At 36.3% G+C, this 27501-nt stretch overlaps 1 protein-coding gene across 1 annotated transcript in view; it reads left to right on the plus strand.

Moving 5' to 3' along the window:
* The window catches only part of LOC104162617 (cortactin-binding protein 2-like), a gene marked incomplete at both ends in the record, with an annotated part of 33552 nt that extends 6827 nt beyond the window's left edge, over nt 1–26725 (plus strand). Inside the window, 11 exon segments of the mRNA XM_009701388.1 lie at nt 1–1538; nt 7985–8188; nt 13624–13723; nt 17126–17276; nt 18381–18632; nt 21065–21182; nt 23625–23900; nt 24759–24854; nt 25261–25340; nt 26456–26542; nt 26626–26725. The exon segment at nt 1–1538 is cut by the window's left edge and continues 32 nt beyond it. Of these exon segments, the coding sequence (XP_009699690.1) occupies nt 1–1538; nt 7985–8188; nt 13624–13723; nt 17126–17276; nt 18381–18632; nt 21065–21182; nt 23625–23900; nt 24759–24854; nt 25261–25340; nt 26456–26542; nt 26626–26725 (3002 nt within the window).
* Nucleotides 26726–27501: the final 776 nt, after the last annotated feature.

Consider the following 27501-nt stretch of genomic DNA (forward strand, 5'->3'; position numbering starts at 1 on the left):
GTTGTCTGGCCGAATTGTAGAGGAAGCCCAGAAACTGGAAGAAGTGATGTCAAAATTCGAAGAGGAAAAGAAAAAGGCTACTGAGTTGGAGGAGTCTCTTGCAGCTGAGAAACAAAGGAGTACACAAATGGAAGCTCAAATGGAAAAACAGCTGTCTGAGTTTGACACAGAGAGAGAGCAATTGCGTGCCAAACTTCACAGAGAGGAAGCGCACACCAGTGACCTCAGAGAAGAGAGAGATAAAATGATCAAAATGATTGAGCAATTAAAAAAGGAGAATGAAAGTAAAGCTAATCTTTCTCTTAAAAATAAAGATAAAAATAAAGATAGGAGCCTTGTTTCTGTTTCTGTTGAAACAGAGGAGCCAAGTTCGAGAACTGTTGCGTGCCAAACAGATACTGTAGTCGTGGACAGTAGCACAGAAAATGTTAAGAAGTTGCCTTTGACTGTATCTGTAAAGCCTTCTACGGTGAACCCACCAGCGTCTGGCAATACAAAAATGAATGTGTGCGCCAACGCAGCGTTTGTGAAGCCTGTCGTTGATAGGCAATCTTCATCTAGTGAACTTGTCCCTCCCACAACTCCTGTTCTTACACAGAATCAAAACAGAATTGAGGAAAATGGACCAAGTACAGGCTCGTCACCTGATTTACCGAGTAGCACTTCCCCTTTTTCAAATAATACTTCCCTTTGCACCCCTGCAGCACCGAGTGCCGCAGGTCAGAATTCCTCGCTCACTTTGTCTATGCACAGTTTGCATTCACCATCTGCCAACACTACTGGGCATCCAGGCCGAAATCCACGAATCCAAGCAGCTAGATTTAGATTTCAAGCGAATGCAAATGATCAAGACCAAAATGGAAACACAACCCAAAGCCCTCCCTCAAGGGATGTATCCCCTACTAGTCGTGACAACCTAGTTGCCAAACAGGTAGCTCGGAATACCGTTACCCAAGTCCTTTCAAGATTTACAAGCCCTCAGAGCGGTGCTCCATCGCGGCTGGGGACGTCACATTCAATGGAAGTTGGCACTTATCCCCCCGTCGGTAGAATGAGTTTAAAGACTCCCAGTGTATCAAGAATTGACAGAGGAAATCCTCCGCCTATTCCTCCAAAAAAACCAGGGCTTTCGCAAACTCCTTCTCCACCACACCCGCAGCTTAAAGTTTTAATGGATAGTAGTCGATCCCCAAATACAAGTGCAAAAACTGACAGCAAAACCGTGACCTCACCTCTTTCAAGTTCACCACAAGGAATCAGGGTAATAAATGAGGAAATTATTTCTAAGTCCTCACCTCAGCTGCCACCAAAACCTGCTATAGATTTATCTGTGGCACCTGCAGGCTGTGCCATACCAGCCATAGCCTCATCTCAGGTGGGTGCCTGGCCTTCCCACTTCCCTGGACTGAACCAACCTGCATGTTCAGAAAATTCCTTTGTCATTCCCACCACCATTGCCTGTAGCTCCTCCATAAACCCTGTTAGTGCTTCATCCTGTAGACCATGTGATTCAGACAGCCTCCTGGTAACAGCATCAGGTAAAGGGATTGATATGCTACAAACTATCTCCCTCTAAAAGAATGTTTTGGTTTTCCTATACATTTCTCATTTGCTTTATTATCTTTTTTAATACCTTTTTTTTTTTTTACTTTCTAAAAGCTGAATTTGTCATTTATATTTTTTCCATATTCCAGGGGTATGAGAATTCTTTTGCTGATTTAGTAATGTTATAAATTAGTTTGCTTCCTCAAAGAGGTCTCCAAATTAAAGGCTTTTTTTAAAGGTAAAGAGGACTTTTTAAAGGTAAAGAGGTAAATGGGATGCAGATTATGATATATTTTAAAAACTCCTTTTGTTTGTTCAGGGCTTTTTTGGGTTTGTTTTTGGTTTTGTGTTTTGTTTTTTTCTTTTTGGAATGCTATTAGTTTGGACTTCAAAATACTTTTTCAGTCTGAAATAACGTTTTGAAAATTACTTCTGCTGGTGATCTTCCGTGGAATATGTATTTCAGTGCTTTGTGAATCTTTTAGAAAACAGGGCATAGCTAGGGCTACTGTATTCTCCTATGGCATTAGGTGGTTGCACATTAAGGTATGTAGTTGTCTGGGTAACAGTGCAGTTTCAAATATATCAGTTCATACCTATAGAATATGTTTCATTTTTATTTCCATTTTTCTATAGTTCTTCTGGGTTTAGTTGTAGGCTTTGTTAACACTTGTGCGTGGCAACAGATATCAGCAAAGATTTGCTGTTGGAGAGTTAAAATCTAAATGTTTTGTGGATAGTCTAAGTCTGGAGTCAGTGCATATATCTGCTGTTCATTTTGCATTGTGGTGGGGACTGATTTGTCTGCCAACTTCAGGGTGTCTTCTTGATGGCAGTTAAATGAACAAAGGTGGCCCTGATCTACCTTTCAGTTAATTGTAGATCTCCTATAAATCTTTTTATCAACGTATTTCCCTGCTGGGGTCAATAGCACTAGAACATTAGGTAGAAACTCCTCTTTAGCCTGACTTAACACTGCAGTGAGGGTGTCGGACACACAGTTATGGAACACTTTAGACCTTTATTAGTGTTGAAGAATGTTTGAATGGTCCCAAACTTTCAACAGTTAGTTCAGTTACAGTTCTTCGGTCCCTCATAACTTTAGTCCCTGTATCATCATCTATAGGGTATAAAACCCTTGCACAGCTGGTCTGCTTCCATCACACAGCCAACCACCTTTGGGTGGTAGCTCCACCACTGTCGGAGAAGGCAGTTGAACTCACCAGTCTTAGGGAAGCTGTTCCAAAAGCAGTATGTGGCAAACTTGTATCTCTATATATAGCAGATTCCAAGGTTCACATTATTAAGGAATTTTTATTCCCATTACACTTCATTGAAGACTTTCTGCATGTTTCTGGAGGAACGTAGTCATGTTTTTAACGTTTGGGTGTGGCACCGTACTGTCAGAATCCTCGCTCCTTTCTGAACTGTGCAATAAAAATATGAGATATGAAAATACTTCTCAGAGTTAACAACTGTGAGATTTGATGGCTGCCTCTTAGTTTGCTGTTTTTCATATGGATTTTCATCTTAGATTCTTATTCCTAGCTGAGTCTAGTTGCCATGTGAGAGATAGATCATTAGTCTCCCAGTATTCCAGATATTCTTCAAACCTCATTTGCCTTCAGGTGCTCCATAGTGGAATTAAAATTTCATTTAAAAAAAAAAACCTCTAAGATTTTATTAACATACAACAAATTATTGGCAAAATCAGCTTCAAAGTGAATAGTTTTTGTAGGCAAGAGGCTGTCTTCCACAAATACTATCAGCATGAATTAGGCTGTATATTTCAGTTAGTCTAACATTAACTAGATGATGTTTGGTAATCATGTAAGACAGTTTTTGATTATTCTCTAAAAAAAAAGAAATCTTCTGTCTTAGAAATTAAATTACCACCACTTGACTTCATAACTCCATGTATTGTTATTGCTTTAGTTGGTGCTTTGAAGTATAAACTTTTTTCTTAGGAGAACAATCAGCCTTTTAAATAGGACTTCTCCACCAAATAGTCAATTTGTGTTTCTTATGAAGTTTGTGACAGTTCTCGGAGGCAATTCTCAAAGACAGGATTTTTGTCAAATACTGTTAGTTTTTTTTTTTTTTAATTGTGCTGGTTTATGTGTTCAGAATGCCTGCCTTCATTTACACTCCATTCGCTGGGTTTTGGGAGGGATGGAAACATTTGGGTTCATTTAATCCCCTTATAATCCTTGCTCTGAACATTTGCCGCTGTTAGTATTTTGTAAGTGGCACTGCTTCTTGTGACTTTTTGCAATTGCAAATGGGAAATGTATCCAATAATCTGAAGTCTGGAAAGAAAGGCTGCTTAAACTCTAGTTAGTGGTCTGCTGTTTTGTTTTATTAATATAGAGATGCTATTTTAATATCCTTCCTTTACTGACTACAAACAGGCTCAAAGAACTTTAGTAACTTTATCTGCAACGTTCAGGTAAATATTCAGGAGCTCCTTTGTCTTTTACCCAAACTGATGCTTATATTTTATTGCATTTATTCTCCAGTCCCGTTTTATTTGTGTTTTTTTAAGGGAACTTAATCTATTTTGGCCAAGTGTTCTGGCAAACTGCAGAACTAAATAAACTTTGAGCAACAGATGTTATGCAAGTATGGAAAGACATTTCCTTTAAAATTTTATGCTGAGAAAAGAAAAAAAAATAGATTTTATAAATATATATGGAAATAGACTTTGTCTTAGTAAAGATAACCCAAATTTAGTAACACTGTTTTCATTAAGATAAGGTGGTCAGTAGTGCCTGGATTCATGTCACTTGTTCACTTTCTTTTTTCATTTTTCTTTTTTTAAGTATGACTTTTCTTGAGGTGAAAAGCATCTAACAAACTACAAATATTACTGAAACCTCCCTCCCATATCTGCATTCAGTTAGTTTTGTTAATGTTCTGGTTGATTTTAATCTGTTTTATTTACTTCTTCCAGAAAATGTTTAGAATTTCAATTTTACTTTCAGTTAAAGCAGAGCATGGTGAAATCTTATTCATATTTTATTGTATAGTAAGTAGTGAGCTTCAATCAGAATTCGTTAATATTTTTAAACAGTGCAAAACAAATTTAACATATTAAAAAGCACATTGAGAAGCACAAAGAATCCTTCATTCTTATATTTTTTTTGTTTGTCAAAAAATTCATGTTTCTTTCTTCTTACTGTGGAGTCAGAATTGATTATAACCTAATAACTAAAGTATTCTATTTATTAATTTTAAAACAATTTCCTAGTTAGCTTGGATTGCTTTAAGAACATATCAACAGCCTGATTTTCAGTAAGGGAATGTCTTGGTTCTAGAAAGAGTGACTACTAAGAACAAACTTATAATCAAAGCACTGATTCTTTCAGTTACGCATTCTGCTAAATTAATGCGACGATACCTTCTTTTAGAGACGGGGCATTGTACTGCATGTTGCTCTTTTCATCCCTGGTAGGACAAGGCGCCAGAACAGACTGCACGTAGAGAAATTACAGTGAACATTTATGGCCTGATTCAAAATCTGCGACAGTGTTTTCATTAACTTCAGCAGCCTTTGAACTGGTGCCAAAATGCTTCTGCTCTGTTTGGATTTCTACATTTCAATGGCTGTAAGACTTCAAAATGGAAACGAATGTAGGCAGTTGGATTTTCATACCCCTGGGATTTCTGCTTTCACTTTCTTCTTGGTTTTGCGCTTTCTATGTCACTCTTCAATGAAGTGTGTTTTTTATTTTGCTCGTTTCTATAATGATTGATTTGTTCTTTCTATACAATTGGCTTCGAAGATAAAAGTGGGGGGTGAGGGACTGATCTGGGCTCTGAAATTAACCTTCTCACATTCTGAAGCTGATGCCAGAAGCTGTTTTTGTCTGTCCCTCTGCCCTTCATCACTGCATGCCCTACAAGCTTTCACAGATGCTTCACATTTCCTAACTTCTTGCATCTGTAATGGTGTACCTTATTTATTGGTATTTTCTGAAGCTGGTGTACTTTGTTGGATGTATTCAGCTTTATTATATTGCTTACGCTGACAATAGAAGCTAAAGTTATGTTTATGTTATTACCTGGGTTTTGTATCTTTTCAGTAGAAGGTTTTCATCTAGCAATAACTTAGTATAATGAACTTCATCACTGAATTGCAAGAACATATTCTTCATTTCAAGGAGCTGAAATGAAAGTTAAGATACCACATATGGCCCCCCAAAAATTCCTTTTATTTTGGCATTTCTGTTAATGACTATTTTCAATAAGGAAGGGAACCCAGAAATACTATTCATATTACAAAACTGCTTGGCAAAGTGAACTTCATGCTTAAAACTTAGTGTCAGGCTCCCCAAATTCCCCCAGATAATTCCAACATACCTTGGACAAAGAATGTTAGCATCTGGAGTGCCACCCAAGCAATGTCCGCTATCATGGCAAGATGGTAACTACCATGGCAAGATGGTAAAAACTACACGAATGCCTTTTTGAAAACATTTATATATATATATATATATATATCAGCAGCTGCAGCACAGTTAGTTTCAAAGAATAACAGAAGGTTGGAAAACTAAAAACACTTTTATAACGCAAAGGAAGAACAAAAGTTATTCTTCAGACCTTTGGGGATTTTGTAAGAGTTAACTGTTCTCAAACATTGGAAATGGAAATAAATATATTTTTTTTTTTTACCACTTAAAGGATGCAGTTTACTTCGTATATTGTCTTGATTTTTTTTTTTTACAAACTTCAGAAAACCCTCAAAATCCTCTGATTAAAAATACTGGAGAAACAAATATTAGTAAGATTGTAAGATTATTAATAGTCAGAAGGTAGACTCAGGACTGAAGCTTTATGAAGGTGGATGGAGTTAACTTTACAATTTATCATCGATTTAAAGTTGGATTTATAAGGTAACTTCTAGCTGTAGCGATGACTTCTTATAGTCAATATCAAATAAATAAATTGAATAATAGGCTAACATTGTGAAAATACTGCAAATGCGTTTCCTTTACATACTAAACTAGTAAACGTAATTTGAAATGACAGATTTAGCTCACTTTAGAAACAAAAAGGAAAATATTCTTAACATTTATTTTTTTGTTGTTTTGAACTGGGATCAAACTATGTGTTCTTCATTGAGGCTGCTCAGATGATGGATTCTTGTGTAAATCCGGACCTTAATCAAAATTTGTCCAGATCCTGCAAATTTCACAAATCTATTGTTTCTATGGAATTCTCTTGGGAACTTCCATATTTAATTTCATTTTTCCAAAATGCAGAGCAGATCATCCCAGCACGGTAGAGCTACTGCCACATGCTTTTTCTAGTTCTAGGTGTTGGAGGTCGGATAGTACCTGATCAGCCTGATGGAGCTGGAGGTGATGTCCTGCAGCTCCTCTTCAGTCTCGAGTGTTGCAGAACCACAGTCAAAGCTGCGTAAACTCGCTTTGTATTGCCAGATTTCAGCCTCATATAATAGCTTATGTCTGGCCACAGGATACAAAGTTATTTATTCAAGAAAGAAATGTGGATTTTCTAAAGGTAATAGTAAAAATAAGAAAAAAAAAATCTTTCTCCTGTTTTCTCTTGCAGTCTTTGATCAAGGAAGAATGCACAAAATTTTCTATGCCTTATGCAGCAAACTTCATATTCTTAACAAACTCCCTACTAAAGCTGATAAGTAATGAAAAGAACATTTAACCAAGATAACTCCTAAGTTTTCAAAGCTTTAAATTAAATATTTTTCTAATGGGATGACTTGAAGGCTTTCACTCATAAATTGTATACAACCTGTTATTCATTTACACTGGAGCATTTTAGAATATATTGTTTGAGTTTTGCTGAGTAAAAGGAACATAACCTTATGGTGCAGTTCAATAATAAATATATTTATTTCTGTATTATTTGTGTAAATGATTCCTACTTTTTTTGCAAACTTATTGAAAGGTGCTTAAAGTTATTAAGGGCTGTGCATTTTATCTGTATAACTGCAGGTGAGATAGAAATACTGAAGTTTGCACTAAGATTGTAAAGGAGGTTGAAATTTCATATGAAAATAAGTATTTTTGTTTTGGAAACTTTTCTTTAGATACTTTAAAAAACCTTCCCACCATATCAGCAGTTAAAGTAAAACTTTTTAATAGAAGTTTTGGTAGTTTCTGAGTTTTAATAATATAATTTTTTTTTAAGACATCCCGCTGCTACTACAGTCATAACAAGTTTCACGTTAACCTTTCCTAATGAAATCCTGTTCATTAGCATTACAACTGTCACCCCTGTATGCAGTTTTTATTCTTCAGAATACCTTCTAATGTACAGAGAAAGCATCATCACAAAACTTGTGCTAACAAAGCCTGTCATTTTGAAGATCCTTTTTTAATTTTTAAAAGAACACAGAAAATGCAGAGCTTTATTTATGTGTCTTCCGTCTAACTTCTATTGCTTTAACTCACAGGCTGGTCTTCCTCCCTAACCCCTTTGTTAACAAGTGGTGGTCCTGTCCCCCTGGGTGGCAGGCCCACCCTTCTTCACCAAGCTGCTGCCCAGGGAAATGTCACTTTATTATCAATGCTGCTTAATGAAGAAGGACTGGACATTAATTACTCTTGTGAAGATGGCTATTCTGCCTTGTATTCTGCTGCTACGAACGGACATACAGGTAAGTGATACTAAGTTTTGTTACGGCATTCATGTGAAATAGTGACAGCTTATTTCATATGTTTTTAATATTAAATTAGGTTAAATGCATGTTTTTTAAAAATGTGAAATGGAAACTGCGATATATCGATTATATGACAAAATTCATAGTATAGCACGTATATAAGCAATGCTTCCGGAGACAGAATTTTGGAACACAGAAAGCGTTCTTGCTTGTGGTAACATTCTGCAGGTATATCCATTCTAATTCTCCACTCCCTCCCTATAAAAAGCCACCAGATATTATCACTCCATGTTCTGTGACAAACTAAAGATCTTTTGTAGCAAACGCAACTTGAAAGAACGAACTTTCCTCTACAGGGAGTAAGCAGGAAAGAACAGGTCATCAACAGAGTTTTGATCTTCTGCAGCAGTGGTGAAAGTGATGGAAGATGGTTTCAAAGTAGTGTGTTACTTGGGAAATAAACTGGACTGTCTTTATTTTTAAACTAGATGAAATAGCCTTAGTTTGTTCTCTAGGCTTTACCGAGATAGTTAACATTTTTCTTTTTCTTTTCCCCACTGCCCCAACCCTCAGTCTCGAGGAGGTAGCATCTCTGGACCTTCAACAGTCAGTCTTTGTATTTTATGGATATATTTATGAAATGAGGCAAATATGTTAGTAACATCTGAATTTCATGGATACAAACTCCAAGTGATAATTTTCAGATTGTTAACATAAGACTCTCGAACAGCAACTTTCTTTAAAATTCCAGTACATGTTACTGTTGTTTTTTTCTACTTATGTAAAAAACTTCTAGGTGCTTATATTGCAAATAATATCATTATGCTGTTTCAAACATTAAAGATGAAATCCACCAATACCAATGACAAAAACTCCATTAATTTTTAGTAAAGTCAAGGTTGTATTTCACAGTAGAAGGTGGAACATTGTGCGTTTAAAGCCACTGCTTTCAAGAGTGCTTTGTGGTTTTATTTAACAATGTATTTGTTCATGACAGAAATAGAAAATGCCGATCCAGTGTCGATTATTTTTCTCAAGTATTTTAAAAATCAAAGTAAAGTTCGGATCCAAAATCCATAGCTAGGCAGACAGCGTATATTTTTCTGATGTGTTCGGGGTTAATTTTGCTACCAGGCATAGGGATAGGAGGAATTTTCCCTTTGTTTGCAATGGTATATTTTGTCTTTGCTTGCTAGGTTCTATGGTTTACTTCATAAGAACATCTGGGCCTTTTCATCTGACAGATTCTTTGCTGTTGCCAAGACCTTTAAAATATTGGAAAAGTCCTTTATTTTATTCCTTTGGCATTTTTTTTTTTTCAACTTTTTATCTTCAGTCTTAAGAGTCCAAGTTTTTTATAGTGTGTGGATTTATTTCCCACCCCCCTCCAAAGGGATGTTCTGTGTATTCTTGTAGGCTTACATCCATTTATCATTGCTGGTGTTTGTGGGAGACTGTAATTGACCCAATTCTTCTTTACTCATCTTGTATTCCTAAAACGTTTCGAAGCAAATGCCCTGATTTTCAGTTACAATTCCTGAGCAGCTCATACTGACTGCAAAGGCAATTTGGTTTCTTGTTTTATTGTCAAAATTTCAAATAAGAGAGGCACTTGACAGAAGTATAAAAACACAGTAATAAAAACAAACACATGCATATGCATCTGTAATTGTTTAGTAACTTTTACTTTTTAAGATAAAAATTTATAATGCAAAGGTTTTAGTATTGTTCTTCTATTTATAGTTGACAAGATGTGAAAAACATTTTGTTGTACAAATCATCGCATTTTAGCAACTAAATGGATTGTATGAATCCTGACTGAATCACACAGCAACAGTAACGATATCCCCTTAATACGTTATATGAAAATTTAGAGTAGTAGATTTATAATATTTTTGGAGAAAGATTTTTGTGCTTAACTTTAATATATAATCCTTTCTTTGTTACTTGCAGTTTGTTCCCAAGTGCATGGTTAGATGCAGCTCTTCAAAGTGGAGACTGTTAAAAACAACTTTATGTAAAAATATATAGGCTTAGGAAAGGAAGTATAGGAATAAATCTCTTATTTTAAAAAGTCCTTTTTAATAGCTTTTTTCAACTGACCAGGTGGGAAGAAGTCACACTGATGTACTTATAAGAAGGATAAAATAATTTATTGTACAGATTTTTTCATTGCATTGATTAGGATTGTCAATGGTAAATTACTGTCTTTTGGCTGTTGTGTTTTTTTTTTTTTCCTTAGAATCACAGAATCATTTAGATCGTAAAAGACTCCTTAGATCATGGAGTCCAACCATAAGACTTAACACATAAGTGTACCCTGCAGGGTGATTGCACCATGATTTAATTTATTGAGAATGTTTTCAACCTGGAGTTAATGACTAAATAGATTCGGAGATTTCCAGGTTTTTTTTTTTCTAAGTCAACTAACGAGATTTTCCAGTTTCTCCTGGGAAATAGTTGGCCAGAAGAAAAGAGTAGCTCTAGACTTGTTAAGAGCCAGCATAGTGAGTACCTCCCTTCAGAAGCAAACACCAAGTTGCAGAGAGTCGGGGAAGAGTGGAAAGTGGATGATGTCCACGCATTTTCAGTGAAGCAGCACAGTATTTGAGATGTGTAGGTAACCAGAGAGCAGTAAAACGCATTGTAACCACCATGGTGGCGACAGCTGTAATGTGCTCTCAGCCCAGTCTGTGGAGAAAATCGAGTCACCCAAGATAAGAGAGCTCTCAAATATTCTTTCCTAATCTGTCCTGTTTGCAAAATGTGTAGCCTTCCTGTTCATAAACAGTTGCCTTTTGAGAGCTGCAGCTGAGGGTTCCTCCAGCACGAGAAGCTCATAGCAGCTGCTTTGTTTCCTGCACACACTGTCCCTGGGTCTGTAGGTCCGAGAGAGAGAACTTCACCCTAAAAATATACACTAAATACTTTCTTTGTGCTTGAACGGACACCAGGAAACTGTTCATTTTATGATTTAGCCGCTCAGTTGGGATAGCTGAACAGATTGTTTTGTCAGGCCGTCTTGGTTTGATCCATTAACAAAGCAGGAGCTGCTTCAGTCTGTTCTGCACTTGATCACGTGTAGAGTAGTTCACTTAGCTAATGTATCTGCGTATCTGTATTGTGTTGCCAGTCCTGACCGTTCTCTGCCACACACGAGGTGGTTGAGAAAGAGAGAATGAAATAGTAATAGTTCTTGAAACTGAGAGATGTGAAGAGAAGAAGAATAAAATCCTTTGGACTCAGCTGTGTGCTAATCATATGCATTTATGGTGTAATCGATTCTCTTCTATCCTGAGTATTTGGAGGCTGTGGCACCCTGATTGATAGGAAAAACTGGAATGATGTGGGAAGTAGAAAGGAGTGAGGTGCAGAGACATACAGCTACGTGGAGTCAGCTCTGCCGAGCCACTGGATGTATCTGCATGGTGTTTGCCAGCACTCTGGAAGAACTAACTACCCAGCTGTGGTGGAGAGCACTAAAGTCTCCAGGTGTTTGTGCTAATACGCTTCCATGTTTTGCTTTTGCTTTCACCAAAACCTTTAACTGAGTGACAACATCCATGTCTGTCTTGTGCCTGCCCTTCCACCGGGTCCTCTCGGCTGCCGATTACTTCTATGGCAGACAGCAGTGAACTGGAGTTAATGAGCCTGGGCTGACCCAAATTACCCTTTGTCCATCCAGAGGCCCCAGGCTTCTTGGAGATTATTGCTTTTTTACTTGTTGTGCCACCAGAAGAGGTCATTTAGAGCTTACTATCTCACACGGTATACCTTATGAAAGCAGCTGTATTTCCTCATGCTTGCACCTATGCCCCAGAATAAACAGCTCTTTTCAGTGATCTTCATCAGAAACAGTATTTTCACACAGATAAGCTACCACCTGAATGATCTGCCAATCCCTAATTGTGAGTTAATCGTACCTTTCTAGAGAGGTGGTCTTTTTCTGTGCGTTCGTCATGGCTTTTGCATGGCTAACATATGCTTTAAGAAGAAACCAAAGAGAATTCTAGGCAAATATTTGAAAATACTAGAAGAAATTTTTTTCGACATCCTTCATAAGCTTTAGAAATATTTTGGGATGTCAAGCAGAAATCTGTATTTTCAAGTTAATTGTTTAATATAAGACTGGGATTGACAATGGAAAGAGGGAAAAAAATGTCATTGTTAGCAGAGTATTTTTTCTGTTATGAAGTGATTGAAAATATAATTTGATTTTAATTGGTATTGTCTTACAAATGGAAATACTGGGTAAGTCAGTTAACTGAGAACTTCTTTATGACTTAAAAAAATGATTACAGATGAAGTCCTGGTAGCTTATCCTGACAACCAACTTAAAAAAAAAATAAGTTATTTCAGATCAGATTACTTATTTAAAAATTTAAGAATCTTAATTTACAATATGATAATTTACAGTGTTTTAAAATCTTATTTCTTAATGTTAAATTATTTACTCAATCAACATCACAGGATCTGTATTAATACTTGAAAGACTTGTAACAGAAGTAAATATGTTCAGGAATGGTTTAAATTAGTCAGATTTCTAAGTAATTCTAAAGATATGTTTCTGATATCTAGAGATAAGCTTCACTAGCAAAGCTTGACTCCAGGATCTTACCCAGTGCTGGAACAGAGCGCATTAAGCTTGCTCAGAAGCCAGGTCAGGAGTTTAGAAATGGTGTTCTAGCTGAGCTTATTTTCAAAGGAGTAATTTCAACTACAAAAGACTTGTTTTATTTTGGTCTAGAACCAATTTCAAGAATATCGAGCAGATTAAGTATTTTCTTCAAACTTAATTGCATCAAATGATATTCCAATTTGTGGATGAAAAGCAGTCTAATTAGTATGTAATTAATTATCTTAATTTAGTTGTGGGGTGGTGGAATCAGACTGGGACTATTTTTAGCATGTCATTTTGGGAATATATGAATGGGAATCGTTTGAGGAGGTCTGAATTTGTCAGCTTATCTTATTTGTCATTGCAATCCCAAGTCAAAGTGTCCTAAAACAAGACTGGCCGGCGTGTTGCTTGAGTTACGTGTAGCTTGTGAGCATCTCCCCTGTGGCTGTCGTATTTGGGATGTGTCACGCAACTGCCAGTGGGACTGCCCTGCCTTTAGGGGCAGCTGGATAATTCAAATTCCCCACTTTGGAGGTAAATTAGCTGTGGGAGTTGCCAGCAACGGGCATGTATTTGGATGCCAGTCAACCCAGCCCAAGCCCTTTTTGCAAAAGAGTGGTGATGCCCCCAGGGAGTCAATTCTCACCTCTCTCCTGCAAACTGCTTCCTGAGCTTCTACTTGGGTTGGCTAAGGTGTGTGATGTATAGTCAAAAAGACTGGCTGCTGTTGCTCCTTCAGCAGGTTTTAACTTCTGGTAGTTTTAACCACTTGGTTTTGTCACATCAGTCTATGTTTTTGCTCAATTTCTAGATTGTGTGAGATTGCTGCTGACTGCAGAAGCACAAGTTGATGCTGCTGATAAAAATGGCTTTACACCCTTGTGTTCAGCAGTTGCTCAGGGACATGTCAAGTAAGTGAAGTCTTAAGATTTTGCCAGTCAGCTATTACTCAATTTTATATTCTCTTTATGTTATATTATATACCTTTTTCATTACATTACTGTTGCATTCTTAGGTATAAATGCATTTAACTCTCATTTGTTGTAAGCATCTACTGAAACTCATATTCATATGCCGTTCTGTTTTTAATATTTTCCATTTATTCTGCTTGCAATTGCAGCTCTTAAGGTTGCTAACCATGTTTTCTTAGTAACCACAATATGATACTGGTCTATGTGGGCATCATACCTTTGAATTTCTTAATTTTCTTCGAGTTATCAGCCATAATACAGGATTAACAGGGGAAGGGAAAAAGAAATTAATTTTGCAATGATTTTTTTGAAACAGAGAGAACTGTGAATGACATATTCAGAGACAAAAGAACAGTTATCTGAGTGGTCTCCTGAGTTATATGAAATCAAATACTTTAAACAACAAAACAGGTTTTTTAAGGTTTAATTTTTTTTGTATCAGTAACTTTGAAAACCAGAATATTATGTATGTCAAAGAATATTTCTAAGAACATTCTTCAAAATGTAGTTACAATAATTTCCTTTGTGTTTTTTTTTTTTTTAAGCTAATTTTATAAAGGTTGGTGTTTTATGACAGCATGATTGGAAAATTCTGTCTTCTTTTTATACTGAGAACCAGTGCACAGCAATTCATCCAGGTGATTGGATTTTTCCTCCCTCTTCCTCCCTTCATCGGAGGAACTGAAGGCTGATGTTGCATTTCTGCTCTGCAGCCTGACTGTGTATCTTAGAATCATAGGAAATAGAACTTAAAGTTGGAAGCAACCATTAGATAACCTCTTCCAGGGCATCATTCTCCAGATAAAACTATTTTACAAATGCAAGAAGTCTTCAACAACATGACTAGGAATCTTTATTACAGACTTTACCTTTGTTTTATATATCTTTAGTTTTGTTTATCTTTCAGTATTTGATTCTTTTAATGTTGTATTTTACTATTTTTAAGGATTTTACTCTGATATAGCAACATATAGGGATCAGAGTCTTCGAGTGTTATACTGTCATAGGCCCTGACCCAACAGTGAGGAAGAGCAGGATCCCTGTCCTCCTCATGGTCTTCCAGGAGGATGTAAGGATCATCAGAGATCCTTGCCACTTCTTAGAGGACTTCAAACTTAGCAACTAATGGGCGTCTTTTACTGGAAGTCTTAATCCAGAGGTAGCAGATTCCCACTAGGTGTTTTGAGCACAGAAATATGTATCTAGTTAAATATTTCAGTGTTTTACATAAAATCTGTAAAAATTATATGTGACTTGACAAGACACACCAACAATACACTTTTCATATTCTCTCACTAAAATAAATCTCTTACACTTTGTTTAAGTAGGAAGATACTTATTTCTCTGACTTATCCTCACAACACTTTGTTATGTATCATCTGCTGTGTTATGACACTGCAGACTTTATATTCTTTTTCCCTTAGAGTTACTTATCTAGTATGGTATCCCTAAACACTTTTCTTGCTTTCACTTTTTTTAGATACTGAACCTGAACCTAATTGTAAAAGTGAGCATGGAATAATGACACAGCCAGCCAAAAATATCAGAGACAGTACGAGTGCTGTTTGGTTTGTTGATCACTTCAAAGTTCTGGCTCAGAAAAATTCTGTAATAGGCAGAATTTGAGGCAATAATATAGTCTGTCCCCTTTCAAACGATGTGTTGCGTAATCTCTGTTACTTGTACTACAGCACTAAGAATTTGGGGTTAATGACAGCACTAAACTACTGTCAATTACCCAGTACTTGTCTGTGATGGATTTGCTTGCCAGTCCCCTGTGACTCATTAACCTTATTCCTGAACTGAGACATCACTGTTGTTCCAGCCCTAGTTACATAGTCAGGAAAAAATTATAGTTTTTGAGGCTGTTCAGTAATATCACCAATTCAGAAAATGCTTGTAGGAGAAACTTTCCCATGTGATCCAGGGCAGGCTGACCTTACCTGACCTTGAGGTGGAAAGTCAATGTAGCACTTCCAGAAGCATTGAATACAATGCAAAATAACAAAACAGGTATTTTTAACATAGCAGACTTAAAACTCAATCTGAGTTGCTTTATGGAGATGTCTTGTTACGAGCCCATCTTAAGATGACTTTTGTGACTGTATTGTTAGGATACGTGTGCAACATTTGGTAAGGTGGAGCATTATTTTTGTTTGTGTTTTTTCTGCTTATTTGAGCATTTTCAGAAAGTGCAGCTAAGTAATTCGTATTAACGTTATATGGTTTACTCTCTTCTAAAATTGTGCATTTTATCTTGACCTTGATTGTTTTTCTGACTAGATAAAAACTTACCAAAAAGAGATTTTTAAAAAATACTTGTGATTTTCTTTTCATCTGTAATTTCTTATATACTTACTTTCTTATGTATACCTGACATTGTTTTAAATATTTTTTTCATCCTCTTTGTTATAGTATGGTCTCCTAACTAGCAGTTATTTGGCATCTCATTAATTGCTTTGAGGCTTTATTGCTGATATCCTTCTGGGTTTATGGACTGATAAATACTGAGCCAGAGAGATGGGGAATTATCATTGCTTACAGCCCTTGTTTGAACTGCAGAAGGAATAGACGTCATTAAGATTTTTCTAAAGTCTTGAGAGTTGTTGAAAAGCTGAATTTGGGAAGGGAAAGGGAGTCAACCCTTGCACAAGAATGGGGAAGAAAACGGCACCTACTGCTAACGGGTTGTGAGGATGTACAGAATCTTGGATCGGAATACCGGTCCCTAGCAGTCGCTCTTCAGCACTCCACCTAATCTTCTGTCCTCCCCAATCCAGGAACTGCCACCCACACACCCCATGGCATCCTTCTGGAGTAGCCTCCGTGCAGGGACCGATGGTAGGGAGCTACAGTAGTGCCACAGCTGTTCGCTGTCCCCACCAGGTTACTCCCCTAGGCGAGTGTCCTTTTGGCTGCTATCTAAAGCTAGTCCTAGTCCTTCTTCTTGTTCCTTTTCTTTTTTCTTTTCAAAACTATTATAAATATCAGTAGTCAGAAAAGAAATGTTACTTTTTTTTGCTCAGCTGAAGGTTTTTCTTAAGCAACTGTCATCACGTTTTTATTAGGCTTGGGAAATTAAATGTTTTACATTCAGAGTTTTTGAATGCAGCTACAGTAGTTTAAGATTTATGGGTTTAAAGGAACCTGATTGTCTGTCTTTATACCAATGTATAAAATTATACCTTATACTTCCGTGTATGTGATGGATAAAATCATAGGTAGATCTGTATCTATAAAGCCAGTACTTTACAAAAAAAAAAAAAGTTAAATGTTGTCAGTTATAAAGAGATTTTGGATGTCAAATATAAGATAATTTTACTACCTTATTGTTTGCTGTAGGTGTGCAGAATTATTAATTATGTATCAGGCTGATATTAACCATGCTGCTGAGAGAGGACAGACACCTTTGTACCTGGCCTGTAAAAATGGAAATAACGATTGTATTAAGCTATTGTTGGAAGGTGGAGCAGATCGAACAGTAAAAACCAGTGTAAGTTAAAATAGTTGGTAAAGTTAAAGCATCTTGTTTAGCACTGAATAACTGCAAACAGCTAGGAAATATTTACATTAAAATATTTATATAAAGTTTTCTTTAAAACTCAAATAAACTGTGTAATTTGAAATTAATATTTTGTTCTTTTCATCATACTTTCTCGGGTTTTTTTAAGCTGTATATTGTCTAAAATCTCCTAAATTATGTGACTTCCGTATCATTTTATGTATTTTGGATTCCGCCTGTAGTTTGCTGCAGACTTTTCTTCAGCACTGAATTTGCAAAGCAGAACTCTTCTGCTTTGACTTATGTTTAAGGTGGAGAAGTGGAGATAGAGATTTTGCTTCCACCTTTTATGTTACAGTGCTTTATTGTTGTCCTTGAGCAGACCCTCACCCCCAGATTTGGCAGCCAGTATTGTAAAGTCTCATATATCACAAATGGGAGAATACGGTAAAACAAAAATTCCATCTACAGGAGAATGGGAGGAGGACTGTCTCAAAATTAACATCTAGGTATTGCCTTTTTTAGGTGCTTTCCTGAAGGCTTTGACGTAAACGTGACAATAAATGTGGAATGTAGGCTCTCCAGAAACACAGCACAAGGAGTATTAGCTTCAGAGTACATTCTGCTCCTCTATTATACTGAATTTTTTTGATTCATTTATTTTGGATTTGGAAAGTAAATATGTTTGACTTGAAATGAGAGAAAGTTATGATGTCAAAGCCGTGAAAATGTCTGACTGATAAATCGATTAATGCAACATGAAACAAATTATTAATAGTTAGAATCATGTTAGTTTATTAACAACATGTAAGTCCTATATCACTTAGACTCTTCTGAAAATTCCGCAGTCTCTGTCTGTTGGACTGTCCTTGGAGAAAGCTGTAAAATTTCCTTTTTGCTACATTTTCTTCCCTCTCTTTCTTCCACCCCAAACACATACAAGCACCTCTGTTCCTAAGGGATTATTATGTCACTCTTGCTTATCTTTTTAATTTCCAAATAGAGCCTTCCATTCAGATTCATTGCTGATCTAAGTTCTGCAAACATTTTTCCGTGTGTTTGGTGGGAGTGTGCTTTTTGCTTTTGTTTTATTAGGATGGCTGGTCACCAGTTCACGCAGCAGTGGATTCTGGTAATGTTGACAGTCTGAAGCTCCTTATGTACTATGGAGAGCCAAACAATGGGAACTCTTTGACTGATGCAGATAACTTAGACTACTTTGATTTGGAGAAGAGAGAAGACAGCTATACCAGTAGAGTAAAGCCTGTTATTTCTGCAGATCTCATCAACCATGCTGACAAAGAGGGTTGGACTGCTGCCCACATAGCAGCATCAAAAGGCTTTAAGGTCAGTCCATGTGCACAAGTAACAGTAACCTGATAGAATTTAGGCAAGATCAATCCTTCTTTTTTGTCTTTGAAGAACTGAAACTTAGGTGTCAAATCTAAGTTTGTTATCTAGTTTATTGTCACACTGGATTTAACAGAGACCGAGAGATACTTCCAGTGGACAATTTACCCCGAAACTAGGTGTCAAATGGGGCAAATTGTCATTGTTAAATACCTATTTCTTTTGAGACAACAATAAAAAGAGAAAACATGATTACTTGAGATTCAGATTTTCAAAGTTAAGGTGGGGTGAATCCCACCCTAGATGCCAATTCATTGGGTGTCATGTACTTACAGATACTAGATGGATGTAGTTTCCAGTTACAGTTAGGGATGATTTATGTATGAACAATTTTTCCTGTGAGAGGGAAGGGAGGAAAAGAAATTTGAAAGCCACATTTGTTCAGTAATACATTGTTTAATTTGTTATTTGGGGCAGCTTTTTTAGCAGGCAATGAATAAGTTTTTTGGGGGTTGGGATAACTGATGACACGGAGAATGACCCGACAGGTCTTACTGATGATAAAGAGGAAGATTTCTGGAAATTGATTTCTGGTTTTGATGTTGCAGAGACTTTATATAATTGTATTTGATTAAATGCATTTATTGACTCGAGAGATGTTTGGGATATTAAGAAGCTAAGGAAAGCTTAATAGCCATTTTGAAGTACTGTTAACACTTTAACTTCATTCTCTAATCGTTAATCTGCACTGCATGCCATCCATGACACTACATGATAGTTGCATATAAACAGTGCTGACACTTGCACTCTTTGCTTTCGAGATTGGTAGGTGCCATTCTTTACAGATGGATTATGCTAGAGCGTCTTAGCTGCCATTTCATAGGCAACAGAGCCAGCAAAACTTCTCATTTTACTAAGGAAGTAAGCCTCATTTCTTTGTTCTCTCCCACTTCTTTCTTCCCTCTTTACTTCCCACTTTCAGCCTCACGGTTCGGTCCTCTGCCTTCTGCTGCCTGCCATTCGTTGCCCCCATTTGAGAGACAGAGTTAACTTGCTAACCTGGCAAGAAAATAACCTTTTTTCTTTTCTGGTTAATTTTCTTCTGGCAAAATTAGTGAGCTAATCAATTTTTAAGGAGTTCTTACAAGTGCTGGAACCACAATCTGGTAAAATATCATCTCACAGGAAAATATGGCTTGAATGAGTGTTGTGTTTATGAAAGGTGTCAGAGTATCAGATACACTGACAACAGTCTTTCTGTTCAAACAGCTACACCATAGGTAACAGTAGCCAAACCTGCAACAAGCTGTTGTTCAGAATTGAAATACTTAATAGCTGCTTTTCTGTGTTTTCAAGGTTTGGTTTCTCTGCTATGATTAACCCCAGAGGTTATCTATACGGTATTAACTAGTATCATTTCTCATGGTGTCTTTTTTTTTTTAATATGGATATCTGTCCTTGAAAGGCATGTCTGAGGATCACAAAGCTTTCATGAAGGCCACCTGTATTGTTGCGGAATAGATGACCATTAGAAATCAGGACTTAATCAATCGTGTGATCTCTAATCAATCCACATTTAAATGTAGTTTTGTGAGGGCTTTCCCCCACCCCCTGCTAGTTTGGCAGGATCTATATAATTAATATTTTTTTTGTGTTACAGGTAGATTGTACCAATCCAAATTTATCTGCTAGTAGCTTGTTTCTAATGAATTGTAATGAATTTTTGCTTTTGTTGAGCATACAACTTTTTAAGAAGGCATCATGTTGTTGGCATCCACAAAATGTTTGTGCTCTGACTTTAACAGAAATGCATTTTTATTTCATTGCATTGTTATTATGCTTGCAGAAATTCAGGTTTACCTGCCAAAGAAGAGGCTGGCAAGCTGATTTTAAAATGATTGGTTTTCTTTTGGTGTGTCCCACTCAGATGTCAGGCATGATGGAGACTCCTACTCGGTGAATTGCAAAGTGAAAACTGGTTTTATGGATTGCCATCTGAATAGATTCATTAATTAGTCTGTACTAAGCTTTAGAATTGCCTTTTTATTGTTGCTTGAACATTGAGGCCAAGATCTTCAAAACAGGATGCATAGTTGGGCTTCTGTTTCCTTGTGTGAATACCTGAACTAGTGGCCACATGTTAAGAATTTTTCAATTGAACTGATCAGCACTTGATGCTTGGAGACTGTAGAAGCTTGGCTGCGTATGTTCTGCTTTTTCAAAATCTTGATTTGAGACTTTCACGTTTGCTGGTCCTGGTTCTCAGCTCTTTGAGGAACATCATTTGGATGCTCTTATGTAGAAACTGTAGCTGACTATCTTTGGAAATGCACGTGTAAGAACTTCAGTCAGGAGCCTTAACTGCATATTGGTAGAACTCTTTAATGCAGCAAATGGACAAGTAAGTAACACAGTTCTTACCTTTGCAGAACTGTCTAGAAATCCTTTGTAGCCATGGTGGACTAGAGGCTGAGAGAAAAGATAAGTGTAATCGAACATTGCATGATGTTGCTACTGATGATTGCAAACATCTCCTAGAAAACTTAAGTAAGTAAATGCTATCAATCAGCACTATATAAAAATGTTTTTAGTAAAGAGCTTGTGGGACAAAAATGAGAAATAGGAAAAGGGTATATGTCACTTTTTTGGCACTACAAAATTAAGTTTTCTTAACGTAGCAAGTTTCTATTCTCCAAATTTTACAAAAGCATATGATAAAATTTTGTTGGAGGTTATTAAATGACTTATGTCTTTGTTTTTAAACCATTTGAACAGATGATATATATTGTACATGTGCAAATATCCATATTCTCTTAAAATTTCTGAATTTAATATTAAGTAATTACTTTCTCCAAATGTGTTATCCTCTTCTTACCTTTTCTTCAAATTCTTGCAGTAAAATCACATAGTGGTAGAGAGCTCTCAAATTTGCTCAGGCTAAGACAATCATCTGGTTGTATCTGAATCTCTTTAGAGCATAGTTTTATCTGTCACTTGTTTATTGTTGAGGGGTTTGGTTTAGTCTTCCAAAAAAGTCTTAGGGACAACATCAAACAACTTCATTTTTCCAACATCAGTAACTTCTGTCAGAAGATTGCTCTTCTCTTGGAACTTGTGGTATTCTTCCTTCTCTGTAAGTTTCCTCAAAATTCAGTAGAGCAGGCTGACCTGTGTATTTCTTGAGTTAGAAGTTAGTCCATCCACTCCCAAGTTCTGTGTTTTCTCTTTCTCTGTATAGTCAGAAGTATTGTCTTTGTAGATTTGTATGCTTTGTATTTATTCACTTTTTTGGTGTTTGTATTGTGGGATGTAGGGCTGTGAGTAGTCAAGTTCACTGATTATCAACAAATCAGGGAAGGTTTCTGTGTGGTGCTTCTGATTTTCCTCTTCAGCTATTATAATATCTAGGTTCTAACCATTTTGCTGTCAGTGCAGAGGGGAACACAACTCACTTTCTATTAGAAAACTCCTCTGTGGTTACTTCTTTATCAGACTGAAGCCAATTTCTGATGGCTGAATCTATAGCCTGTTAAATTGATGCTTGTATTATTTTCATCAGTCCTGGTACCCTGTTTCTCTGGTCAGGCTTATGAATCCAACTGCTTTTGTCAGGTCAGAACCTTTGGACTCTACTTTTCTTCTCTTTCATTTGTTAAGCCTGTAGTTAACATCAGTGCAATCATAATTAGCTTTATTGTCCCCACAATACCTGATCTGTGGAAGCTTGGAAACACCACTCTCGTCTGGCTATACGCCTCAACGAGCCAAGGCTACGTTTTGGGTAAGCTGTAGATGTACCATCCTCTACCCTCTGCACAGTCCAGTAAGGTTTCCACTGGAAGGAATTAGATGTGTGTAGGACAGGAGGATGTGTTCCGCCAGATCTGAAAGACTGGGGGCCAGGATTGCTGGCTATGCTCTGTAGGTCGCGTGCGCTGAAATTTAGGCATACGCTGTACCTCTGTCCTAGGGACCTGTTTCCTTGTAGAGAACCCTCGGTATTTCTTACAGTCATTGCTCATTTCCCTGAGGTCCAGCCATCAGAAGGGCAAGCCTTTGATAAATTTCTCACAATCCCACATCTGAAGGATGCCTTTGAGTGATCTTTTCCCTATGGTAGGCTAGTGGGCTTAAATCGGAGCTTTTCTGCCATCAGAAAAGCTTCATTGGTTTGTATCAGGTGAAGATTTGGTTTCTGAACTCAGAAGCAAAACCAAGATCATTTTGCGAGATTTCATAATAAGCTGATTTTTTTTTTTTGTGGTGTGCTTATTTTTGATTTCAGGGATAATTTCTGAAAGGTATTGTTTTGGCGTTAAAGTTAGAAGATGGTTTCATTTTCACTTTTAGTCGTCTAAATGATCCATATAGACTGCTGCTTCAGTTGAGTCGTATTCCATTTTTCAAAGAGCAAGATTTAAAATATCTTCATTAAATTAATCTTGTTTCTAGAATGCGCAACTTTCTTTAATATTTTACCAATTTATTCTATAGCAAGCCAAATATACACTTCCAAGTGAATTTTCCGTCTTAGCTCTTTATTTAAAGACATTTGGCCCAACTAACTGTGTTTTCCACTTGTACACTAGTGCCAGAAAATTCTTTCTGCATTGATAATAAAAATATACACATCCACAATAAACTGAAATATTAAGACACTACCAACCATCTGTCTTAATTTATAAGAAATTACTGTGTAAAGAGGAAATAAAAGATTAAGTAAGTTTTGTCTTGCTTCCTATTGTTTAAGCATACTAATAACTGATTTTCTTTGTGATGTAAAAAAAAGATACCTTGATATTTGTTTTTCATCACTACTCTGATTTTCTGGTGGTGATCTGTGCCGCTCTTTAGCATTTACCTCTCTGCAGCAGGAGTTATTTTGTAGCTTTCCTTTGCAATATTAGATGTTATTGGTCTTTAATAATAGGATTTTTTTAAATTGAGTTTTACAGTTTTTCTCATTCTTGGTTTTCTGTTTTTCAACAGATGCTCTTAATGTACCTGTAAGGATTTCGGTCAGTGGCATTGAACCAGCCCACTGTGGTACAGAGGAATTTGATACAGAAAACACAATATGTGCTTTAAATATCCGCAAACAGACATCATGGGATGATTTTTCAAAAGCAGTGAGTCAGGCAGTGACAAACCATTTCCAAGCAATCGCTTCTGATGGATGGAGGAGCCTAGAGGACCTGTCATTTAATAGTGCTGCAGAATCCAACATTGGCCTCAGTGCAAGCAGTATATTATCTGTCAAACTAGGTATCGATATTGGTGTAATAAGAAAAGCAAAAATTGGGGGTTTTCTTGAATTTGTGAAATCTTGTTAAGTAAGATAAAAATATCTTTAGATTTCTGGATCTTTTAAAGCCTAGACTAAGAAAGACTAATCCTAGCTATGAGACTTTGAGCAGTGCTGTCATGAAAGCATTTTTTACTTTTAGCTATGTGTATGGTACAACTCATTAAGCACACTAATATAATCTTGGAGACCATGGGGCCCTATGTTAGTTAGTCCTCTACTCAATTTAGTACTCCAGAGGAGATATCTTTATTACAGGTGAAAAAAAACAATTCAAAGCTAAGCCCACAGTATGTCTTTACCATAAATCCAGAATGTACAGTAAATCCAGACTGTAAATCGTCAGCATAGATAGAACAGAACTACTCCTGTTTTATGTAACTTCACTTATCAAGGTAAAACACAAAAATCTTTAAAGTGACAAGAAATGGGCCAAAATGTGGTGGTAGTAGAAACAGTTGTGTAGAATTCTGAAAATTCATGTGCTTCATCTTAAATCCCCTTCCCCCCTCCTCCTGCCCACCACCCTCCAAAAACCCTATTGCCATTAAACTGGGCAAATTATCTCCTTTTACTTTATTTTACTTGTAAAGGTGTAAAGACAGGCTAGCTATTAAACTTGTGCCTCAGCTGGCAGAAAACATTAGTATCCTTAGTCATGTGTCAAATAATAGTATGATTTAGTACATGGGACTGGTTTGTTTGTCAAATTTGTCAATGTATGCACACAGTCTTTGTAAGTGAGTGAATATGCGTGAGCAGAGGACACTTGATATAGATACAGGGAATCTCTCTCTCATTTTTTTTCTTTTTAACAGGAAACATTTCATGGTCAACAGGTCAGATTTTTTCCCAGCCACCATGGGACTTCTTGAAAAACAACAGAGCTGAGCATATCACAGTGTTTTTGTTTGGTAATTTTCAATTCATAATTTTCAGTTTTGAATGAAATACGTTTTGAATATGAAATACATAATTTGAGAATCATTTGCTGCTGGTTTTGCTGTTAAGTGTTGCTTGATCCTCAGAAATATCGTATCGAATTAATTGTTAACTAGATTTGAAAGGGTCTACAACATTTAGAAAATATACTGGCACATAAAACTACCTTTTTCAGTTATCCGTTTTATTTATGTCATGGATACCTGTGAAATCTGTGTTGCTAGATAAATGCCTTTCATTTCTTCACCATTTTCATTTGCATAGCCTCTAGTTTTAAGAGATTGCTGTAGAATACTGCATGAAAAGCATATGTATCTATCATACATGCTTATCAGCGTGAGAGATTTAGAAAAGTTATTTGTGTATCTCTTTTTAAAGGACCTCAAGAAGGCTGCCTAAATAGTGTGACTTATGCATCTATGATCCATCTTCAGACACTTCAGAATTACCTCCGCCTGGTAAGTACTAAGCGAGCTTCTCTCTGCATGTTATTTATACGTGAAAATATTCTGTAATAGTGTTAACTAAAAAAATTGATCTTCTACTCTGAGAACAAATGTCAAGACTTCTAAAAACTAAAATGGGATGAAAGCTGTTATTTTAAACGAAAGTTCCCCCTAAATCTTACCCCAATAACTATAGTCACGTGAGGGCATTAACTTTCTTCTTTAAATAACTGCCATCTGATTAACTGAACTCCTTAAGAAAATATATTAAAAGCTCTGTGATATCTTATTTCTTTCCAAAGTTACTTCATGCCACTTTTTGAGGGGAAAGTAAATTAGAGTAACATTCATATAAGCAATTATTTGAGACTTGAGTTTTATTATTAGCTTATATATGTATGTCCTGTAACTCTTACAATTTATTTAATACCTCAAAATGTAAGGATAATTGGATAATATGAGTTAACTGTCATAGATCATTTGTTTTAACCCTGCTAATCACATCAGAATTAGTTTAAAATCTGCATAATTTCTGCTGTGTCCTTGGGTAGTATTTTATGCTGTTAGAAGAACAGTTATATGCCATAGGTTTCTCCTGTATTCAACAACATTGCACAATGATATGAGTGTATTCCCTTACTGACTTTTTAGAGATAAATTTTACAGTTAAGATAGGCTAAATAATTTTTATTCTACCATATTGGTAACATGATCCCATTTCAACTGGAAATAGAGTCCTTAGTCTAAGTCCCTAAGTTAGCAGTGACTTAAACTACTGTTTGATGATTTTAACATCATTCTGGTTTATCTATTTTAATTCAAAATCAAGAAAATATTTGTGACTCCTAAATTAATCCTTCCTACATGAATTTTTCAAGTTTTAATGACTGTTAAAATGACAAAATACCTTTTTATGTAGTTTTACAAATTAGGATATAAATTCATCCATATATTTCCAAGATGTTGTATGCAAATATTGCCTGTTTTGAAACTAATATAGTAAGGATCATCAACTCCAGTAGTGCAAAACAAAGAATTTTGTCTGTTAGGTGCCGATTGTCTCATCTAAGTAAAAAAAAAAATCCAAGTTTATGAACTTCCAAGAATAATTTACTGTCTGTCTTTAGGTTGAACAATACCGCAATGTCATTTTCCATGGTCCAGAAGGAAGTTTGCAAGACTATATAGCATATCAGATAGCGGCCTGCATGAAGGTATTAACACAAACGTATAAAGTAAATCAGTTCATCAATTAGAGTTTGCACTATTTCACTAAATCTATAAATTTTCAACACAGCAAAAGCAAGTGGCTGCAGGATCCACATGTGAAATCATTAAAGTTGAAGTGGATGCTGGTTTCTCCAAGGAGCAGCTTGCAGAACTGTTCATCAGTAGCGGTAAGGTTATTTCAGCAGGAAAATAATTTGTAGGAAAAATTTTAATGGTACAAAGTAAAGCAATACATTAAAACATTTTGCACAGTGGGTGGCATGTTTTGACAGAACCCATAGTTTTCCAGGTGCTTGGGGAGTAACAACAAACTGAGGTAGAATTAAGTGTGACAGTCCAATAGGGAGCTCTGTCAAAAGTTTGTGCCATTTAAGTAAAATTAATAATTCTTAATATTTTTTCTATCATTCCTTTTTCCCTTGTTTGTGAGCCTTTAAAGGTTGATTACTATGGTTCAGATCTACTGAATCAGAAATGAAGGTCTATTGTTGCCTTTATTGTAGCTGTTTTAATGTGTTGGTTTGGGTTTGTTTTTTTTTTTTTTTAAAAAAAGAAATGAGAAGGGAAGCTGTAATTATTACCTTTCTGGGAATAAAAAGAGCAGTGAAAGACTTCTTAAAAAGTCATACCACTTGCTTTTGATATATGGTTGTTTACTAGATACTTCTGTGTGGATCGGAGCCAAATTTTGACACCCTGGTGGGCAAACATTAGCGCGTGTGTGTGTATTCTGACCCATTACTACAGGACAAAGTTGAATTTCTGTTAAGTTGAACGGTTTTCTCTTAATGGATGTGAATAGCTACACGTAGATTAAAGTCCTGTTACCTGGGTGCTCCACAATGAAGTATTCTCAGGGTGGTCTGTACCTGTGTAAATTCACGATGAATAATTTTGAAGAGTGAAAAAAAGGACAAAATAGCTGAAGATAAATGACAGTGAA

This window comes from Cariama cristata, unplaced genomic scaffold, assembly GCF_000690535.1.
Source record: "Cariama cristata isolate BGI_N322 unplaced genomic scaffold, ASM69053v1 scaffold10090, whole genome shotgun sequence".
NCBI classification, from domain to species: domain Eukaryota; kingdom Metazoa; phylum Chordata; class Aves; order Cariamiformes; family Cariamidae; genus Cariama; species Cariama cristata.